The sequence below is a fragment of the Molossus molossus genome, unplaced genomic scaffold, assembly GCF_014108415.1.
Source record: "Molossus molossus isolate mMolMol1 unplaced genomic scaffold, mMolMol1.p scaffold_m16_p_20, whole genome shotgun sequence".
NCBI classification, from domain to species: domain Eukaryota; kingdom Metazoa; phylum Chordata; class Mammalia; order Chiroptera; family Molossidae; genus Molossus; species Molossus molossus.
The window spans coordinates 12,662,026-12,681,289 of record NW_023425356.1 but is presented as its reverse complement, the minus strand read 5'-3'; the positions used below and the strand labels follow the sequence as shown (position 1 = coordinate 12,681,289).

Genomic DNA, 19,264 nt, shown 5'->3' with positions numbered 1-19,264 from the left:
TCTGACATTATGCAAGACATCGTGAGTATTTCAGGTTTCAAGATTATTTTATGACTTAGTCATCACGGCAGTTTCGATTAATGTCCAACAGCAAGCCAATAATTGCCCTTCAAATGGAAATGCTCTAGTCCAAAGTCCTAGGAGTCATTGCTGGGAGGCACTCACAGGCTTCTGCCCTAAGCCCCAGTCTACCACATGCATAGGGCTATCCCCACAGAGAATCCACATCAGCATTCCAATTTCCACTCTGCATTGTGTGGGCTGGAGCAATCTTACTGATTCCCATTAAGAATGTCCAATTAATATTGCCTGAAGGGTAGATTGACATGCCTTCTGTTTTACAATATTAGGTAAAGGAAACATTCCCCCTCAGTCAGATACACAATGTCCATCTCCATAACACAATCAGGTAAAAGCCTCTTCAAACAACTACTTCCCTTACAAACTTGTACCTTAACATTCCTCACTGTAACCCTCCATTAGGACTTTATTAACAAGTTTTGGTTTTACAATACCAGGCAGGGGTAGTGTTCCCCCAGCCAGACATAATATCCATTCCCATAATATATTTAGATAAAGGAAACACAACATCTTTTTTTTTTTTAAGATTTTTACTTGTACTACTTTTTTTTTTTTTAAATCCTCGCCTAAGGATATGTTTACATTTATCTTCAGATAGAGTGAGAGGAGAGATAAGAGAGAGAAACACTGATGTGAGAGAGACACATCGATTGGCTGCCTCTCGCACAACCCTGACCTGGGCCAGGAACCAAACCAAAACCAAGGTACATGCCTTTGACCAGAATCGGACCCGCGACTCTTCGATCCATGGGCCGACACTCTAACCACTGAGTCAAACCAGCCAGGGCGACACGATGTCTTTAAATAAAGCCTATTTAAACATTCCAACTTTCACAATGTTCTCAATTACATCATGGCTTCACCAATGGGTTTGGACCATAGTAGAAGAGGTTCCCATATCAAGGAATCCTGAACACTTCTCCAGTTCCTGACCATTTTACCCACTCTTGTGCAAGAGGCTTTGGATCTCCCCCACCCTCATGAGTTGAAGGAAGGGATCCTCGTCCTTCTGTCAACTTTCGCATCTAATTTAATCTGCCTAAGCAATGCCTCAAGCAACTGCAGGTCAGGTTTCACATTGCAACCTCTGCTTTTGGATTTTTAAATTTTTCCAAACTGAAGTAAATAGAGCAGACTTGTTTGGGGCTCTCTAATGATGGGGGACCAGGAGAGCTTCTTGGCCTGCACAAACTTAGGTAGTCTTATATTGAAACCTTTATTATTACCCCATCAATGTCTGTTTTAATCACCTAATTTCTTTTTTCCTCTTTTTGTTTTTAGAAACTGTTTCTTTTCCATCAACTTTATTTCCATTCTGTTAAGTTTGTGGAAGAACAGCTTAAGATCACTCAGTGGTTGTTTCTATCCATTCAGTGGCCTGAGCAGTGGGGGCTGCAGACCAGTCTTCAGTGGCAAGCTGAGTGCTCCAGTCTTCAGAGGGAAATGCTGAACAGGCACAGAGAGCACCTGCGCTTTCCGACCACAAGTAGTGAAATCAGGAGGTGAAGCAGTTCATTCAACCTGAAACTCCTCCTTGGTCACAGCCTTTTCAGCAACGGCCTGCTCTTCAATTTCAATCTCTTAGAGATCTCTATAGAAATAAAGATCAGGCATGACCTCCCAAGCGTGTTCAAGGGAGACGGTGCCACACACATGCCGTACTTCCCAAGCCAGCATCCACCACATCAGAGTGTGCCCTGTTGTTGCTGCAAGGGATGGCAACGACCACATATCGCACAGGAGAGTCTGTGTTACACAGAGCAATGGTATGTGGCAGGTTAACATAAGATGACTCTGTGAGAGGCTGGTGCTCAGCCCTGGGATCAATAACCACCAAAGTCTCGGCTCCTGAAGACTGCTTGGATCTGGTTAGTGAAAGTTCCGGGAGTGAAGCGGCTGGCAATAGGTGTGGCTATAGTGGCAGCAGCAAATTTCAGCAGAGCTCCCTGGCCAGTGTTCCCGAACAATATGACACTGACCTTGGTGGAGTTTCCAATGGTAAGCATGGTACGAGCAAGCTGCCATCAGAAGCTTCTCCCAGGTTCTCCTCAGATTTATGTTGTAGAAGCGATCACTTTTCCTTTTGTAGATGTACTGTTCCATCTGGAAATGAAGACTGGTGCCACCTAAGTGGATTCCTGCTGCAAGGAATTTGAGGACATCCTCCTCCTTCATTTTCAGGACATTAAGGGCTCCAGACAATGTGAAAGTTTCCCTTTAAGTTATGTGGGAACCAAGAATAATATAGTGTGGGCCCCTCTCTGGGTAGCACAGAAAGGCCACCGCACTTTTAAAATATATATATATTTTTTTCTATTGAGAAGAAGAGAAAAAGGAAAACATCAATGTGAGAGTGGAACATCGATCGGCTACCTCCTACTCACCTCCTACTCTGCCAGGGATCGAGCCCACAACCTGGGCATGTATGTGCATGTGCCCTGACCAGGAATTGAACCAGCAACCCTTTGGTGCACAGGATGATGCTGTACCAACTGAGTCACATTGCCCAGGGTCCACCAAGTTTCTTAATAACCATCTAAAATGTTCCATTCTACTAGGTCAAGTCCAGTGATTCTTCCCTTTCTTTTTCCTTTATTTTGCTCCTAATATACTTGTTTCATTCACCTTCTTTTTTTTTTTTTAATCCTCACCAGAGGATGTTTTTCTATTTATCTTCAGATAGAATGGGAGGGAGAGAGAGAGAGAAACATCCATGTGAGAGGGACACATCAACTGGTTGCCTCCCACACAGCCCCAACCACGACCAGGGACAAACTGCAACCAAGGTAAGTACCCTTGACCCAAATAAAATCTGCAACTCATCGGTCTGTGGGCCGACACTCCAAACGCTGAGCAAAACCGGCCAGAGTTCATCTTATTTCTTAATAACCATTTAAATTTTTCTGCCTTGCTAAGACCAAGTCTGTTGACTCTGTCCTTTGCTTTTCCTCATTCTCCTATTAACCTAATGTTTTTATTAGGATCTACGGAACCCAGAGGCAAAGATGAGACAGCAAATACACAAAGTTTCCCCAACTATCCCTTAGTTTTGCAGAAGTAAGGTTTTATGGGATGTCCATGTAAAAGAGTCCCCCTTAGCCACTGCATTTACCATGAACTCGATAACAGCCATATTCAGCAGGTGAATATCCCCATTATCATAAAGATAATCCCACAAGGTTTATATAGAAAACATATCATTTACTTCATCAGGGGTGTTCCACTTGGCATTTATGGAGGAAATAGGCAGTCAGTCCCCTTTCTCAGGGTAAAAAGATCTTATACTGGCCTTTATTCAGTCCACCAAGCTGGCTGTCCCCTAGGGAATGACCTTTGTATGGATCACATAAACCATCTGTGATTGTTCCATAATGAGCTGTAAACCCTGCATCCACCCAAACATGCTCTTCCCCCACCACAGCATTTAAAACCAGACACTGCTCCTAAATTCATTACTCTCACAGAATACCTTAGTAGAGGTTCTTCAGAAAGCTGTTACTGAGCCACAAAATAAAACAGTTCCTTCACACTAACTATACTCCCTGGTTTCCAATAGTTTATTGGTTTTGCCCTTCCCTCACACCAACTACCTTCTTGGTGACCAGAGGTCTAGTAGTACTTTCTACTATCCTTGCCTAATTTTTCCCTTGGGGTTAGTGGCCAAAGCTCAGACTCACTGAAATCTGAGCTTGGTCTAAGATCAAGGTCTGACTCAGCACTCTCTTGTAATTTCATTTTAGCTATTACAGGTAACAGCCAAGGGACTGAACTAATGCGCTGGGAACTGGATCCATCTCCATTGATAAATTTACCTTTAGTAACTGAGAGCACCACATGACCACCAAGGAATCAAAGGTTCCATATCCCCCACCCTTTTATCCCTTCTTTTCCCATCCACATTTCCATGAACCAGGGCCATTCTAGCAAATCTCACTTCGTGACACCGAATGTCCAGGAAAAACTCCCTGTGTTAAAATACTCAATGACATTTGTTAAAAACCAGCAAGGAAGACCTTAATCAAGGTGGTACAGGTTATCTCTATAGGTATAGAAATCACTGTGATGAAATTTTTCTGTGGGAGAATAGATTGGGCTCAACTCCAAAAACTGCATGGGCAAGTGGGAAATTACAGCCAAGGAGCAGGGTGGTCAGCCAAGGCCAGTGGATAGAAAATTACCAAGAGGAAACAACAAGGGTGCGGGGGTTCTGGCTAATAGACCTAACTGAACTCTTATCAAAGATAGACCAGGGCCCTGGCCAGTTTGGCTCAGCGGTTAGAGCGTCGGCCTGCGGTCTGGAGAGACCCGGGTTCGGTTCCCGCTAAGGGCACATATTTCGGTTGCAGTTTGTCCCCGGCCCTGGTTGGTCGTGCGGGTGGCAGCCACTCGATGTGTCCCTTCACGTCGATGTTTCTCTCTCTCTCTCTCCCTTCCTCTCTCTCCCTCCCACTCTAACTATACAAAAAAAAAAAAAATGGAAAAATGTCCTCGGGTGATAAAAAAAAAAAAAAGATAGACCAGGATGATCAGACATTACCTGGGGGGTGGGGGTGGGAGACTCAGTCAGATAGCAAGGGTGATCAAAAATTGAGAGTAGAGGCTTCTTGCTAAACTTAGCAGGTTTCTTGCTTAAACTGCATTTTATAAGGAAGTATACCAATGGGCCTAGAACTTTCAGAAGTCTAAAATTTGGTCAAGCAAAGAATCTTAAGCAGTACCGTCTCTTGTTCAAGGAAAGAATAGACATTTTTTTCCCCTCTTAACAATATCAGTCTATTCTCTCATTCAGTAGCCTTTTGTTCACTAAAGACTAGGTGAAGCTTCAGCTGGGACTTGATATTAGAGGATATGTGCTCAGTGGAGCCAGCAGTCGGGCATTTAATGAGGGGAGTTCCTATGAAAGTAAAAAAACAACAACAAAAAATTAATAGTTAAAACTCAGTTTCTGAGTCCAGAAGACAGCCAGTTGAGACTTTTAGACTTTATAGTTTGAAGCATCTCTAAATGGTAGAGTGAGAATGACAGTGGCCATCTGAAGAATCTCCCAGGTTTGCAGTTTGAATATCTCTGGTGAACTTTGTGAGGGGTCCATATAGCAGGAGGCACAAAGGTTACCCATACATCATCTGTTGTAATTATTTTTTAAGTTTATATTATATATGTATCAATTCATCCAGCTTCAGCTTACAGAGTTTCCAGAAAGGGGGCAGTTTTAGTTCAGTGATGCCAAGTAAGGAGGGCAGAAGAAAAGTTGGAAATATTAGTTTGGTGAATTATAGCCAGGTATTAGAGGAAACAAGAATTGAGAATTTGATTTAAAAAAAGAACCTAGCAAAATATGCAAGACAGAATACACAAGGGTATGCTACAGACATTTTTATTTTTAACCTCACCTTAGGATCTTTTTCCATTTATCTTCAGATTGAGCGGGAGGGAGGGGATGAGAGAGACAGAGAGAGAGAGAGAGAGAGAGAGAGAGAGAGAGAGAGAGAGAGAGAAGAGAGAAACATCAACCAGAAAGAGACACATCAACTGGTTGCCTCCCTGACGACCCCAACCGGGGCTGGGGATGAACCACAACTGAAGTATGTGCTCTTGACCAGAACTGAACCTGGGACTCCGATCCAAGGGCTGATACTCTAACTGCTCAACCAAACTGGCCAGAAACTTTGAAAAGCCTCTTGAGACTGAGGAGTCAATCTAGGAACTAACCACCAGACTTCGTCTCCCATACATATCCTGAGGTTCCTGAGCCTATCAGGAAGTGACTTTCTTACTCACCTATAAGGCTGGGAACCCTGTAAGACAGATATCAGACCAAACTATTTTCTTTTTTTATCCTCACCCGAGGACATTTTTCCATTTTTTGTTCAGATAGAGCGGGAGGGAGAGAGAGGAAGAGAGAGAGAGAGAGAGAGAGAGAGAAACATCGACGTGAAGGGACACATTGAGTGGCTGCCACCCGCACGACCAACCAGGGCCGGGGACAAACTGCAATCGAGGTACGTGCCCTTAGCGGGAACCGAACCCCAGTCTCTCTGTACCGCAGGCCGACGCTCCAACCGCTGAGCCAAACCGGCCAGGGCCAGACCAAACTATTTTCCAAAAGCACTGGCTCCATGAAGTCAATCTCAGTCCCTTAACCCAAATTCAATGTATATCACTCACAGATATAACACTCTAATCAAAGTCCTGCTAATATAACCAATGTTCCTAATTATATCCCATTACAAGAATAGATTCTTATTGAACTTATGCAAGTAACTATATTGTTGGGAAAATAAGAATGAATACTCACTAAGAGTTTCTGAATTCTGAAGGGATCAGTTAGGGAGAAAAGGTAACTGTTTCATATTCGTTCACAAAGGTATAATCAACCAGATAGCTTCAGAGAAAAGAAAAAATTATTCTTTAAAACCCATAAACAAAATATTAAAGAGCCATAAAAAAAACTATAATCATCTTCATTAGTTCAATTAGTTCCATGTAATTAACTGTTGTTCTACTTAATCTTGAGTTGACAGTTTTATGAATCCATCAGCTTCTACATTAGTTCTGGAAATTCCAATTCAGTCCAATAGCATGGTCTTTAAAGTTATTCAACTGATGCCATCATGTAACATTCTTGTCTACAGCTGATTGTAAATGCTTTCAAAGAATGAGAGAGTAAAACTACTTGTCTGTGAATGAAAAAAAGATTTTCAATGGCTTTGGTTAAAGTTCTAATGAGAGTTCATTTGATAAGGAAAATTAGTTATTCCTATGGCGTATAATATTTTGACATAATAAGCAGACAACAACCATACTGACAAATTTCTATGAATTTCATAAATACCTATATTAGTAACATACATCTATAACCTAAGAAGGTTTGTCATCATTTGTTATTTGCCAATGCTTCCATGGTAATCTAAGACACAACATAAATCTAATTAGTTAACATATCTTTTATAAGGTGAAAGAAATTCTTTGAGATTTTCTAGGAGCTCTCTAGAAAATCTCTAAGTTAGTTTGAAGTAAAAAAGACTCCATTTAGAATTTGATTTTGGGAAACTGTTAAAAAGGTCAAAAGACCTGACTAAATAAACAAAGTGACAAACTATTTCAAAGTCAAAACCAGAAAATATATAGTTGTAAACACACACACACACACACACACACACACACACACACACACACCCCTTAGCTCTTTTAATATAAAGAAGACTGTTTAAAAATAATCAAAGAATAAAATAAAATCTCCAACTATAAAAAATAAATAAATAAATAAATGAATAATCAAAGATCAGCCCTGGCCTGTTTGGCTCAGCAGTTAAAGCGTCAGCCCATAGACCAGAGTCATGGGTTCGATTCCAGCCAAGGGCACGTACCTCAGCTGCAGTTGGTCCTTGGCCCAGGTCGAGGTCGTGTGGGAGGCAACCACTCGATGTGTTCCTTTCACATCGATGTTTCTCTCTCTCTCTCCCTCCTACTCTATCTGAACAAAAAATGTCCTCGGGTGAGGATAAAAAATATAAAAATAAAAAAAAATAAAAATAATCAAAGATCTATAAGTACCACATGAAGCACATGGAATTCATTTTTTTTTTTTTTTTTAATCCTCACCTGAGGACATGTTTATTGATTTTAGAGAGAGAGGGAGTGAGGAGGGAGAGAAAGAAACATCAATTGGCTGCCTTCCTTATGCACCTCGACCAGCAACAGAACCCTGACAGGGAACTGAACCCACACTCTTTTGGTGTACAGGATGACGCTCCAACCAACTGAGCCACCTGGCTGGCGCCAGGAAATACTTTTGATGACACGAAATCTCTGTTTCCTAGGCAGATTTAAAAGGTAAATCTTTTTACAATTTCCTTTTTTATTGATTTTTCAGAGGGGGAGGAGGAGGGGGAGAGTAGGGGAGAGGGGGTGGGAGGGGGGAGAGAGGGAGAGGGAGAGAGAGAGACAGACAGACAGACAGACTGATTTGTTGTTCCACTTATTTATGCATTTATTGGTTAATTTGTGTATGTGCCCTGATCAGAGATTGAACCCACAACCTTGGCATATCAGGATGATGCTCTGACCTACTGAGCTACCCGGCCAGGGCTTTTTTAAACAATTTCTTTTTTCTTTTATCCTCACCCAAGGACATTTTTCCATATTTTGTTCAGATAGAGTGAGAGGGAGAGAAAGAGAGAGAGAGAGAGAGGGAAACTTCGACGTGAAAGAGACACATAGAGTGGTTGCCACCCGCCCGACCCAACCAGGGCTAGGGACAAACTGCAACCGAGGTACATGCCCTTACCATGTCCTTAGGGAACCGAACCTGGGTCTCTCTGGACCACAGGCCAACGCTCTAACCACTGAGCCAAACCAGCCAGGGCTAAACAATTTCTTAATAAGAGCAGACCAATATTCCAAGAAAACTTCAGCATTCTAGTTTTGTATTCCCGTTCTAAAAAATATCCATTCTACAAAATTCTCGTTCTACAAATCTTCTACAACTATTTTTTCTAATACAAGATATTCATTCAGCCTTTTTCCTATATTTCTTCTCTTTCTCATTCTGGAACAACCAGTGAGTCTACCTTAGAATAAAATTACTGTTTTCCCCTGAACAAAATACATACACCTTGCATACTTTGCATACAAAGTTGTTTCTCTTCATTCTTATGGTTTCTAAGTTTCATTTACCTATAATGATTACAATTTTTAGCTATCAGTAAACTTTCTTTTACAGGGAAAAACTAGGAAGTAGACAATTGTGGTCTGTCATATATCAGTATTCTGTAGACTAGTCAATTTATGAATATTCAATTTCACAATTTCTAGAGGCATATGATTCCTCACAGTACAACTTTTCAATGTGGCACAGTATATGTTTATCAATAGATCTAAATATATTTAGCTTCTCTATACCATACAAAACCAAGATACCAAAAACATAGAAACTTAAACTTAGGTTCAGTGGTAAATATTTCAGTAGTTTATCTTACTTAGAAATTACCTAGATTTTTATTTTAGGCAGACACAACACCAAACAAAGCCAGCCATCATCTCAAGTTATTTTTCCTATTAACTGTTTTTACACAGTTAATGTGCATGTTAGGTTGGCATCACAAAAGCAAACACCTAAAAAGGTAAAATACATGGTCTTTCCCCCCTTTTTTTTCTTTTTGTACTGCTGTGCTCAACATACATCAAGTAATTTATTTTTATTGTATATTTTATTCTTAGTTTGGATTTATAGTTTTATAATCTTAAACACTGAGCACAGATAACAATCTTGTTTGACTAGGTAGAAAAAAATTATATGTCTGCATTTTGTTTATTTATTTTATTTATTTATTTATTTATTTATTTATTAATTATGCCCTTAGCAGGAACCGAACCCAGGACTCTCTGGTCCACAGGCCGATGCTCCAACTGCTGAGCCAAACCAGCCAGGGCTGTCTGCATTATATTTAATACAGACAATTCTGTTTTTATTTTCCCAACAACTTTCAAATCAGCTTTATTTACAAAAAATTATCCCAGATCATGTGAAGTTAAAACACTGGGGTAGTTTCTTTATTTCTGAGAGCTTTAAGAATACTTAATTTATAAGTGCTCATTTATCTCTAAGCCAATTTGAATAGAACTCCTTCGAGGGATTTTATAAATTAATTTTGTAATACGATCCAGAGATTAAAAAAAAAATCACACTCTATCACACACACACACACACACAAACACAATACAGACAGAAGCAAATAGAGATCTTATGGTTTACATTCTAAAAGTTTATCTATGAGTTAGTAAAACAAACTCGCTGATTTATAAATCATTAGCTCATCTTTTCTCTACTTTATATTTCTATGCAAATTATGTTTCTGGCAAATGAGACAAGTTAAGATTATCTGTTTACCAATTTTGTAGAGACCATCTTCAAGACATTCCCTTGCCCTGATATGGAAGCTGTGGATCAAATTTTAGGTGAGTGACCAAGGAGTCATTTTGCAGCTGTCTGGATGTCTCCAAAGCCCATCCACCTAACCAAAACATCCAGTCTATTTCCAAATAGCCTTTTTCTTTCTCAGCTTCAAGCAGTTGCTTCTGAGGGTCCCTAAGTCCTTGACAGCTCCCAGTGGAGGGCAGGGAGCCCAAAGTTCAAGTGACTATAGACATGTGGGCAGGGAAAAGGTCTGGCAGGGGTGAATACAGAAGGAAGAGGTTTGGAGGGGAACATATCAAAGGACTGGGGGGAAGACTGAAGGTGGTATGAGGAGAAAGAAAAAGCCAAAACAATGGGAAGGGAGAGGTCCTAGAGGAGCCAGCCCGAGATGTGAAGTTTCCCAAAGAGGCCAATGAAGTTCCATATTATTCTCAGCAAAAGCATGCCAACAAAAATGGAGGTAGACAGAGCTGGTGGAGAGTATAGTCAGCAGGGGTTCAACAAGAGAGTCTGAATCAACTGAGAAATTCCAGGATCTAACAGAGAAAACTGAGAGGTGTCACAGAGATACAGGAAGAAAGCCTACCAGTGCAAGGAGTCAGGAAATAATCAAAAAGAGAGCCAGGAATTAGAGACATCCAGCCCAGTAGGTACCTTTCAAACAAAGAAGCCTAGGACTCTAATCCAACTTCTTACAAACAGCTGCTTACTTGGGACTCTAACCCAGCCTGTGTTTATCTGGGACTCTATCCCATCTTCCAGAGCATACGGAATAAATACAGACTCTTAAGAATCAAAATCTGTCCTTACCAGCTTCCACGGACATTTGTCCGGAGCAATGGTTCAGGAGTCGGACTCACCAATGGATCCCCGATCAATCAGTCAGGAGGAAGATAAAGACTTCAAAGGTTATGCACTTAGGGTCCTGGATGAGAGGTCCGGGGGTCCAGTGATGAATCTGATCCTATCGGTGTTGTGGCACCACAACTGTTAAAAGGAAAACAATATTCAATGACACTTGTTAAAGGATGATAAGGAAGCCCTGGCTGGTTTGGCTCAGTGGTTAGAGTGTCGGCCTGCGGTCTAGAGAGACCCGGGTTCGGTTCCCGCTAAGGGCACGTACCTCGGTTGCAGTTTGTCCCTGGCCCTGATTGGTCGTGCGGGTGGCAGCCACTCGATGTGTCCCTTCACATCGATGTTTCTCTCTCTCTCTTTCCCCCTCCCACTCTATCTGTACAAAAAATGGAAAAATGTCCTCGGGTGAGGATTAAAAAAAAAAAAAAAAGGATGATAAGGAAGAGTTTGGGGAATGAGGAGCTAGGCATAGGGACCACTGCAATGAAATTTTTTCTCTCTCTCTTTCCCCCTCCCACTCTATCTGTACAAAAAATGGAAAAATGTCCTCGGGTGAGGATTAAAAAAAAAAAAAAAGGATGATAAGGAAGAGTTTGGGGAATGAGGAGCTAGGCATAGGGACCACTGCAATGAAATTTTTTTATGTAGGTAAGAGACTGGGCTCAACTCCAAATACTGCCTGCGTGTATGAGAATTTAAAGCAGGGCAGGGTCAGCAGATAAAAAATACTAAGAGAAAACATCAGGGGTGAGAGGGTTCTGACTAAACAGACCCAACAGGATTCTTGCTAAAAACAGGTCAGAGTGATCAGACATCATCTGGGACATGGTATAGGAAGGAACCCAATCTAACATAGAGAGTAGAGGCTCCTTGCTAGAACTGTACCTTACATGGATGTGTACAGATGGCCTAGGAGAAGGTTCAGGAGCCTAAATTTTGATCAAGCAAAAAATTTTTGTCACCTGTTTCTTCCTTTACTCACACATATAATACTTCTGATACCGGATGTTTTTTTTTCTTCCCCACACCAATCATTTCTCCAACACCAGCCATGTATCCTGCAATTCAATTCAATTCTGACGCTAACTGGAATTAGTGCAGACCTCACTGGGTAAGGTCTCAATCCCACAAGACTGCACCCCACTTCAGACAACAATCACAAGTAGCAGAATCCCTTGTTTCCCACAACTTCTGTCCAACTTGGCTACAAATCGAGGTTCCCATGACCCCCTCATTAGATTCAATCACCTGCTAGAACAGCTCACAGAACTCAGGGAAACACTTATGTTTACTGGTTTATTGTATAATAAAAGATACGATAAAGGACACAGACAAACACAGCCAGATGAAGACATACATATGATGAGATCTAAAAGAGTTCAGTAAAGGAAATTCTGTGCCCTTGGAGTTCGGGTACACCACCCTCCTAGCATGCAAATGTGTTCACCAACCCAGAAGCTCTCTAAACCCCAGAGATTTGGGAATTTTTATGGTAACTTCACCAGATAGGCATAATCAATTATTAACTCAATCTCTAGCCCCCTTCCCCTTCCAGGATGAAGGGATGTAGGGCTGAAAGTCACAAGCTTCTAATGACAGACTGGTCTTTGTGGTAACCAGCCCCCATCCTGAAGCTATCCAGAACCTACCAAGAATTGTCTCATTAGATCAAAAGACACTCCTATCACGCAGGAAATTCCAAAGGATTTAGGAGCCCTGTGTCAGGAAACAAGGTCAAACACCAAATATTAAAAAGAAAGATGCTCCTAGTGCTCTTATCACTTAGAAAATTACAAGGGTTTCAGGAGCTCTGTGCCAGGAACCAGGGGCTGATATATTTAAAAAATCAGGTTTAATGAATTTTGTCTACAATCTCTTTGAAGACGGCCACAAGTTTGAGCATTTGGGTTTGAATCACTAATATATTTAAGGATAGAGTGTGTTTTAAAAATTCAAAATTACATAAAGAAACCCATGTGGTGGTTTTATAGCTGAAGGCAACTTACAAACACTGTTACATTTCTCAGTTTAAAAGAGCACAACCCCATCTTTTAATATTCAGAGAGTTGTTCTGCTAATATAAGACTTCTATCCAATTACATTTCTACCACAGAATTGCTCTCCAAGGCATTTCACTTCAACTGAAGATGTCAATTTCATTCTAGAACATTTAAAATTTTTGAATGTCATCTGGCTTTAAGAAATTTATCTCAATTAAACAAAAATCAAACCTACACACAAAATACATGTGTCTTATATAAAAGCATTTCTAATTATTGTTTACCTAATGGAAGATCTTAAAAGTAGGCCAAATTTATTTCAATTACAGCTAAATAAAGTGTTGTTTTGAAACCTGCACCAGATTTATTCTGTCATAATCAGGTAGCTGTTCCAATAATTTCTTAGAAAAAGGCACTTTGCTGCATTACAAAGATGCTGTGCTAGATTTAATTCAGACTATGTTGCACATTGATATGGATTTTTAAATTTATTTGCATCAACAGAAACAGAACTAGCTACAGGTATCACATCTTAAAACAAGAGAAAGCACTGTATTATATTACAGGTCTACATTATTACAGCATTTACTTAAGTTACTTAAATTTTCTGAAGTAATTTATGAGGTAACTTTCTTACCTATTCTAACCTATTTGAAAATGTATACATAACCTCTGCATGAGAGGAATCTTCCATTTGTATCCTATTTCCCACTGAAAATTCAAACGGAGCCTCATATTTTAATTCCACTTCAAGCTATTCTTTTTTGTGACAAGCCTTTTTTGGAGACTACTGTACTCTAGAAATCTGTTAATTAATAAATGAACTGCTCAGTTAGCGGCAGAGAAATAACTGTATGTTAGTGGTTAAGAAGCCCCATGACTGCAGCATTTAATACCTACTGTTGCTGCTATTGCCACCAGGCTGACTCAGACCAAAGAGCTCCCCAGGTGCCACTGACACAGGCCTGTCAAAATGAGCACGCAGCAGTGGGGTCTCCAGAAGAATTCAACCAATCACTAGACCAGTTTCTCACACATAAACAAAGAGGGCTGGTTTTATGGTTCTTTGCCACAAGAAATGCACTGAAAACAATTAAAGCATCACATGATTTTGGAGAGACTACTCCTTTCCTAAATTAGACCAAGAATGTTACTTATAAAGATATTTGTTCGGGGTAGCACTGGCTCTCCTAACACATTTAGTTTTAACCCCGTAACGTACCAAAACTGCAGCACAGAATGAGCCAAAATGCGAACCAGGGACAAAGGCAGTTCATGTGTCTTCGGCGGTCGTGGTTGCAGAATCACAGGCCTGGGACCACTGAAGCTGGGGGACACACCGATGATGCGGCCCAAAGTGGGCGAGGAGCCCCAACCACCCAGAGTCAATGCGGGTGCCCAGGCCTACTGAGCCCTTAACAATATCCCCGCCCCAGCTCCTCCCACCCAAGGCTCAGGGCGTCCCAGGCCCCAAGAATCTTAACTCCGGTCTTCATACAAGTCTCCAGAACCTTAACATCAGGTTTTTCGAACCCCTCCCTCCCCCCCAAAAAAAGTTCGTAACATCGCAATGGCATTTTTCTTCATAACTTAGGCTCCCGACCGCGCCCTGCGACCAGGCCTCTCGTCCGCCATGGAAGGGGAGCGCCCCTTTCCTTAGACCCCCCACCCCCGTCCGGCAACTCGACTCACAGGCTGAAGGCGTCGGGGGGCAGCGGGCTCGACAGCGCCCTCCAGCTCGGCGCCGGTAGTTTCCTGCGACTGCAGTCCAGCAGAGGGATGCGGCAGGCGCAGGGCGCGGGGCACAGGCCTGCCCGGGCGGCCGGCAGCAGGAGGAGGAAGGCCTGCGCGAGGAAGAGGAGCCGGGAAAGGGGTCCGCACCGACACTGCAGCAGCGGCTCCTCCCGGACGCCTCGGGGCGCCGGCGCCATTTTCCTCGCCGACCTGGACCGGGCAAGAGCCGCCGCCAGCTGGGAAGGACGGCTCCGCGGAAACGGCTGGCGGCTGTACGACCACCCGAAGCCTAGTTGCCGCCCGTATCTCCTAAACACAGGCGAGGGGCGGACACCGCGCGGTAGCGGGGGCGGCGACCGGGGACACGCCGCTCAGCCGCTCCAGACAACGCTCCTCTGCCCCGCCCCGCGTCTCCACGCCCAGGAGCCAGCCAATCGGCGCCACAGGACGGGATCACGTCGGAGGCGGGACTCCGTGGAGAGGACGGCCGGCAATAAGGAGTTCCTTTGGAGGACTCCAAGGTGCGCTTTGGCGCACCTTCTGGGGTTCCTCCGCTGGAGGGCGCAGTGGCTCCTTAAGAGGGAGCAGAGAGCCGGAGCGCTGAGACTCTTAAGTCCCCACGTGGAGTTCATCTGCTTTAGCAGCGATTTTCAACCCGTGTGCCAAATTAAAACATGGTAACAGCCAAAACAACAATAGCGCTCTAGTGTGAGTGCCCTGTCTTGAACCGCAAATATACAGACAATATAATAGAGTTGCATCTTATTGGTCATGTCGGATAATAAGATTGTGTCTGATTGGTTAATTCTTGGCACCAGAAATCCTTGTAGACAAGTATAGGCGCTTGATTTTTTTTAAAAGTCACTTTGGAGCAAAAACAGTAGGTAATTACTATTAAATATATTGTTTTGGTATATCAATCAAAATTATACCTATTGTTTGTCAGGTCAGCAAAAAATACACTTTTTTTCTTTTTGGTGTGCTGCAGATTTTTAGTAATTAGTTTATGTCTGCCATGAGATATGAAAGGTTGGAAATGGCTGTACTATACTATCTTGTAGGAAAGGATCTTTTATATTTTCTGGGCTCTAAGAAAGGGGAATGGAAGAAGGAAGGGCTGCCCTGGCCGGTTTGGCTCAGCGGTTACAGCGTCGGCCTGCGGTCCCGAGAGACCCGGGTTCGGTTCCCGCTAAGGGCATGTACCTCGGTTGCAGTTTGTCCCTGGCCCTGATTGGTCGTGCGGGTGGCAGCCACTCAATGTGTCCCTTTCACATCGATGTTTCTCTCTCTCTTCCTCTCTCCCCCTCCCACTCTACCTGAACAAAAAATAGAAAAATGTCCTCAGGTGAGGATAAAAAAAAAAAAAAGAAGAAGGAAGGGCTGCCTTCCAAGCTCCAGGGGTCCTGGAAGCCTCCATCTGGCTGCTCCACCTCCAGAGCCCAGCTGGGGCCTGCTCTGCTAGCTCCTGCTTGTCTGCAGCTGGTGCAGTCTTGCAAGTGGGCGGGTAACTCCTACTCTCCTGACAGGAAAGATGTCACTATCCGTGGATGGACCCTACGCTCCTGAAGGCAGCTATGTACTCCAGTTTCTATTCTACCTTAGACAATTAGATGGAACGGCACCTGCAAGTCACTGTCTCTAAGGGAAATACTCTTCTCTCCTCTGTTTTGGAGAATGCTGTCCTATATACACACAGAAAAGCAAACAGAACATGTAGCTAAAAAGGGTGTTGAAGTCAACAAAGTGAAGGCTGGATATGAGGACATTTTTTATTTATCCCGAAGCAGAGGCTATGGAAAACCTACGAGGAACAGTGATGTCTGGCCATGTTATGCTTACTGAGCCATGTATTAGATCCAAGATTATGAATAAGACTTTTAGAATAATAGTGATGGTTCACTTATATGTAGTGCTTTTATACTTTTCTAAGAGCCTTTGCATCTGTTACCTTGTTTGTTCCCTCAATGACTATGAAATTGGCAAGACAGTTATTGCTGATGAGGAAACAAGCCCAGAGAGGTAAACAGGTCACCCCAACACAGGCTGGCTGACATGTTTATGTGTTTTCTGACTCTTCTAAATTAAGAACCTGCAGGTTAAAGAGAATGGTAATGCCTAGGTCACAGGGTTGTCCTAGAAAGTGAAATCAATCTTTCCATGGTAAGTTTGGCATCACAATTATGCTTTTTAAAACCTTTTTCCATTTTTTAATATTGAACTATTTCTTGGAATCAAGAAGATACTCAATGCTCCGATCCAAACCAAACTTTTAAAGCCAGGGCAGCAGAGTGAAACTTACTCTTAGCCTCCCTTTCCTGACTGTTGAGCATGCTTAACAAACAACCTTCACTAAGAAACTGGGCACAGGCAGGGGACCCTCAAAAAATGGGTTATCTTAGTACCTCACTTCACTATAGTTTCAGAGCTTCCCGATGGGCCCATTAGAAATTCATGCTTTCTATCCTATGTCCTCCCCAATAAGTGGTACAGGTCATATTAGCTAGGAGTCCTTCCCAGTTTTAATTCATTGTGCACATTTTTTACCATTCTGATAGCACTTTTATGCACCTTAGATATCTTTGTATTCTCCATGTGGGCTAGCAGAGTACCTGACACATAATAGACATTCAATAAATGCTTGATAAATGAAAAGATAATGAGATCATTTTACACTCTACTTGATAAAGTTACCTAAAATTTTTTTACATTTTGGTTTTGAAAAATGTCATATACATACCAATAAACAGAATCAAAGACTCACAGAATAAGCCCCAATATAATCAACTTTATTTAGCAAATACATGTTTTCAATAAACAGTTTAGTGATTCATTTCTCACTAACAATGGAATAAAGAGTTTTTATATTCATTGCCTAGAATTGCCTAATTAATCATTAGGAGCCAAAGTACCTGGGCCGTTTTTAGAATTCAGTGTAACCCATGAGCAGGGAAGACCCCAGCTCTAGACTCCTAAAGAAAACTTCTCACTTTGGATTCCTTGTTCCAGACCTTTGTATAAATATCAGAACTTTGTATAAACACCATCCCCTTAAAATTTAGCTGCCCCATTATCTCAGAACTGTTTGCTAAGTCAGAGCTAACTAAACTAGAAATCTTAGGGTCGCCCACATTTTCCCCTCTTTCTGTCCTCTCACATTCAGTCACTAGGCTCTGCTGAAGTCCCCTCAGGAATGTCTCAGATCTCTTCCCACTTCTCCATCCACTGCTACTTTGTTCAGACCTTCATTAATGCAGTAACCTCTGAACCTATCTCCTGTCTTCCATTCTCTCCCCGTGTCACCAGACTTTTTTTTCCAAAGCATACTGATATAGGTATGTTGTTAGCTTCTCCCTACATAAAAAGATTTGAGGTTCCCAGTGGTTTTTATTTTATTCTTTGTATTTCCCCCAGTGTTTATAATGAATGTGGATTATTGTTACTTTTGAAGAAAAAAAAAAAAAGTTTGCCCTGGCCAGTTTGGCTCAGCGGTTAAAGCGTCGGCCTGCGGTCCATAGAGGCCCGGGTTCAGTTCCTGCTAAGGGCACATACTTCGTACTTCGGTTGTAGTTTGTCCCCGGCCCTGGTTGGTCGTGTGGGTGGCAGCCACTCGATGTGTCCCTTCACATTGATGTTTCTCTCTCTCTCTCCCTCTCTCTCCTTCCCACTCTATCTGTACAAAAAATGGAAAAATATCCTCGGGTGAGGATAAAAAAAAAAAAAAGTTTATTAACTCCCCATTGCCTGTAATATCACATTTCAAATTCTTTGTCCTACCATTGAAGACTCCACAGTCAGGCCCCACATTTCCCGTATCTCCTCACTATCTTCTCCATATCCCAGCCATAGGAAATCATTTGCCTTTTACAAATTGGGCCATGCATGTCAATACTTATTTGTACATGCTGTTCCCTCTACTGGTTGCCCTTCCCCACCTTCTCTGGCCACAGGTTTCCTACTCTCCTTCAAAGTTATTCCACCGTAAAGATTGCTCTGACTCTGCTAGGCATTTAGTGGCTTCCACCTCAATGCTACCACCACAGGCCACGGCATTCATATACTGTATATGCTATTTCATTGTGTTGGAAATACCTTTTTCTGGTTGTCCTCTAAATAAGTAAGAACTCTCCATACTCATTTTATATCCCGGGGCTAAGTGCAGTCTGGAATCTAAGAGATAGTAAGTTAATATTTATTATTAAATAAATTATTGTTAACTTTGCCATTTCTCTACTGAATAAACCCAGATCTGTTTAGAATACCGTTTGTCTCCTTCCATCTCTTCCTTCCTACATTCCTTTTCCTGCTAAAGCAAAGAACGAATAACAGTGATTACTATTCACTGAAGCAAAATCTAAAGAAAAAAAAAATAGATAAATTGGACTTCATCAAAATTAAGAATGTACATCAAAGGATACTATTGATAGAGTGAAATACAACCCATGGAAGAAAATACTTTCAAATCATTTATCTGACAACAGATTTATATCCAAAATATGTAAAAAACTCCGACAACTTAATAATAAAAAAAATGGGAAAAGGACTTAAATAAACATTTCTCCAAAGAAGATATACAGTGGACAAAAAGCACATGAAAAGATGCTCAACATCCCTACTCATGAAGGAAACGCAAATCAAAACCACAATGAGATGCTACTTTACACCCATCAGGATGAGT

General features: G+C 42.0%; 1 protein-coding gene across 19 annotated transcripts in view; it reads right to left on the bottom strand.

Moving 5' to 3' along the window:
• LRIG2 (leucine rich repeats and immunoglobulin like domains 2) overlaps positions 1-18,878 on the bottom strand; it is a 58,949-nt gene extending 40,071 nt beyond the window's left edge. The window contains exons 1-6 of one of the 19 annotated variants that reach the window (XM_036272432.1): positions 18,849-18,878; positions 18,679-18,756; positions 11,818-11,913; positions 10,811-10,987; positions 6,380-6,466; positions 4,800-4,975 (exon numbers count right to left, since the gene is read on the bottom strand). In XM_036272432.1, coding sequence (XP_036128325.1) covers positions 4,800-4,828 — 29 coding nt within the window. In that variant the 5' untranslated portion in view covers positions 4,829-4,975; positions 6,380-6,466; positions 10,811-10,987; ... (1 more) ...; positions 18,679-18,756; positions 18,849-18,878. Of the gene's footprint in view, positions 1-1,331; positions 1,673-2,060; positions 2,395-4,799; positions 4,976-6,379; positions 6,467-9,973; positions 10,024-10,810; positions 10,988-11,817; positions 11,914-14,547; positions 14,912-18,678; positions 18,757-18,848 lie in introns of those variants that run through there. The other 18 variants (XM_036272433.1, XM_036272428.1, XM_036272430.1 and 15 more) reach the window with 18 other exon arrangements.
• Positions 18,879-19,264: the final 386 nt, after the last annotated feature.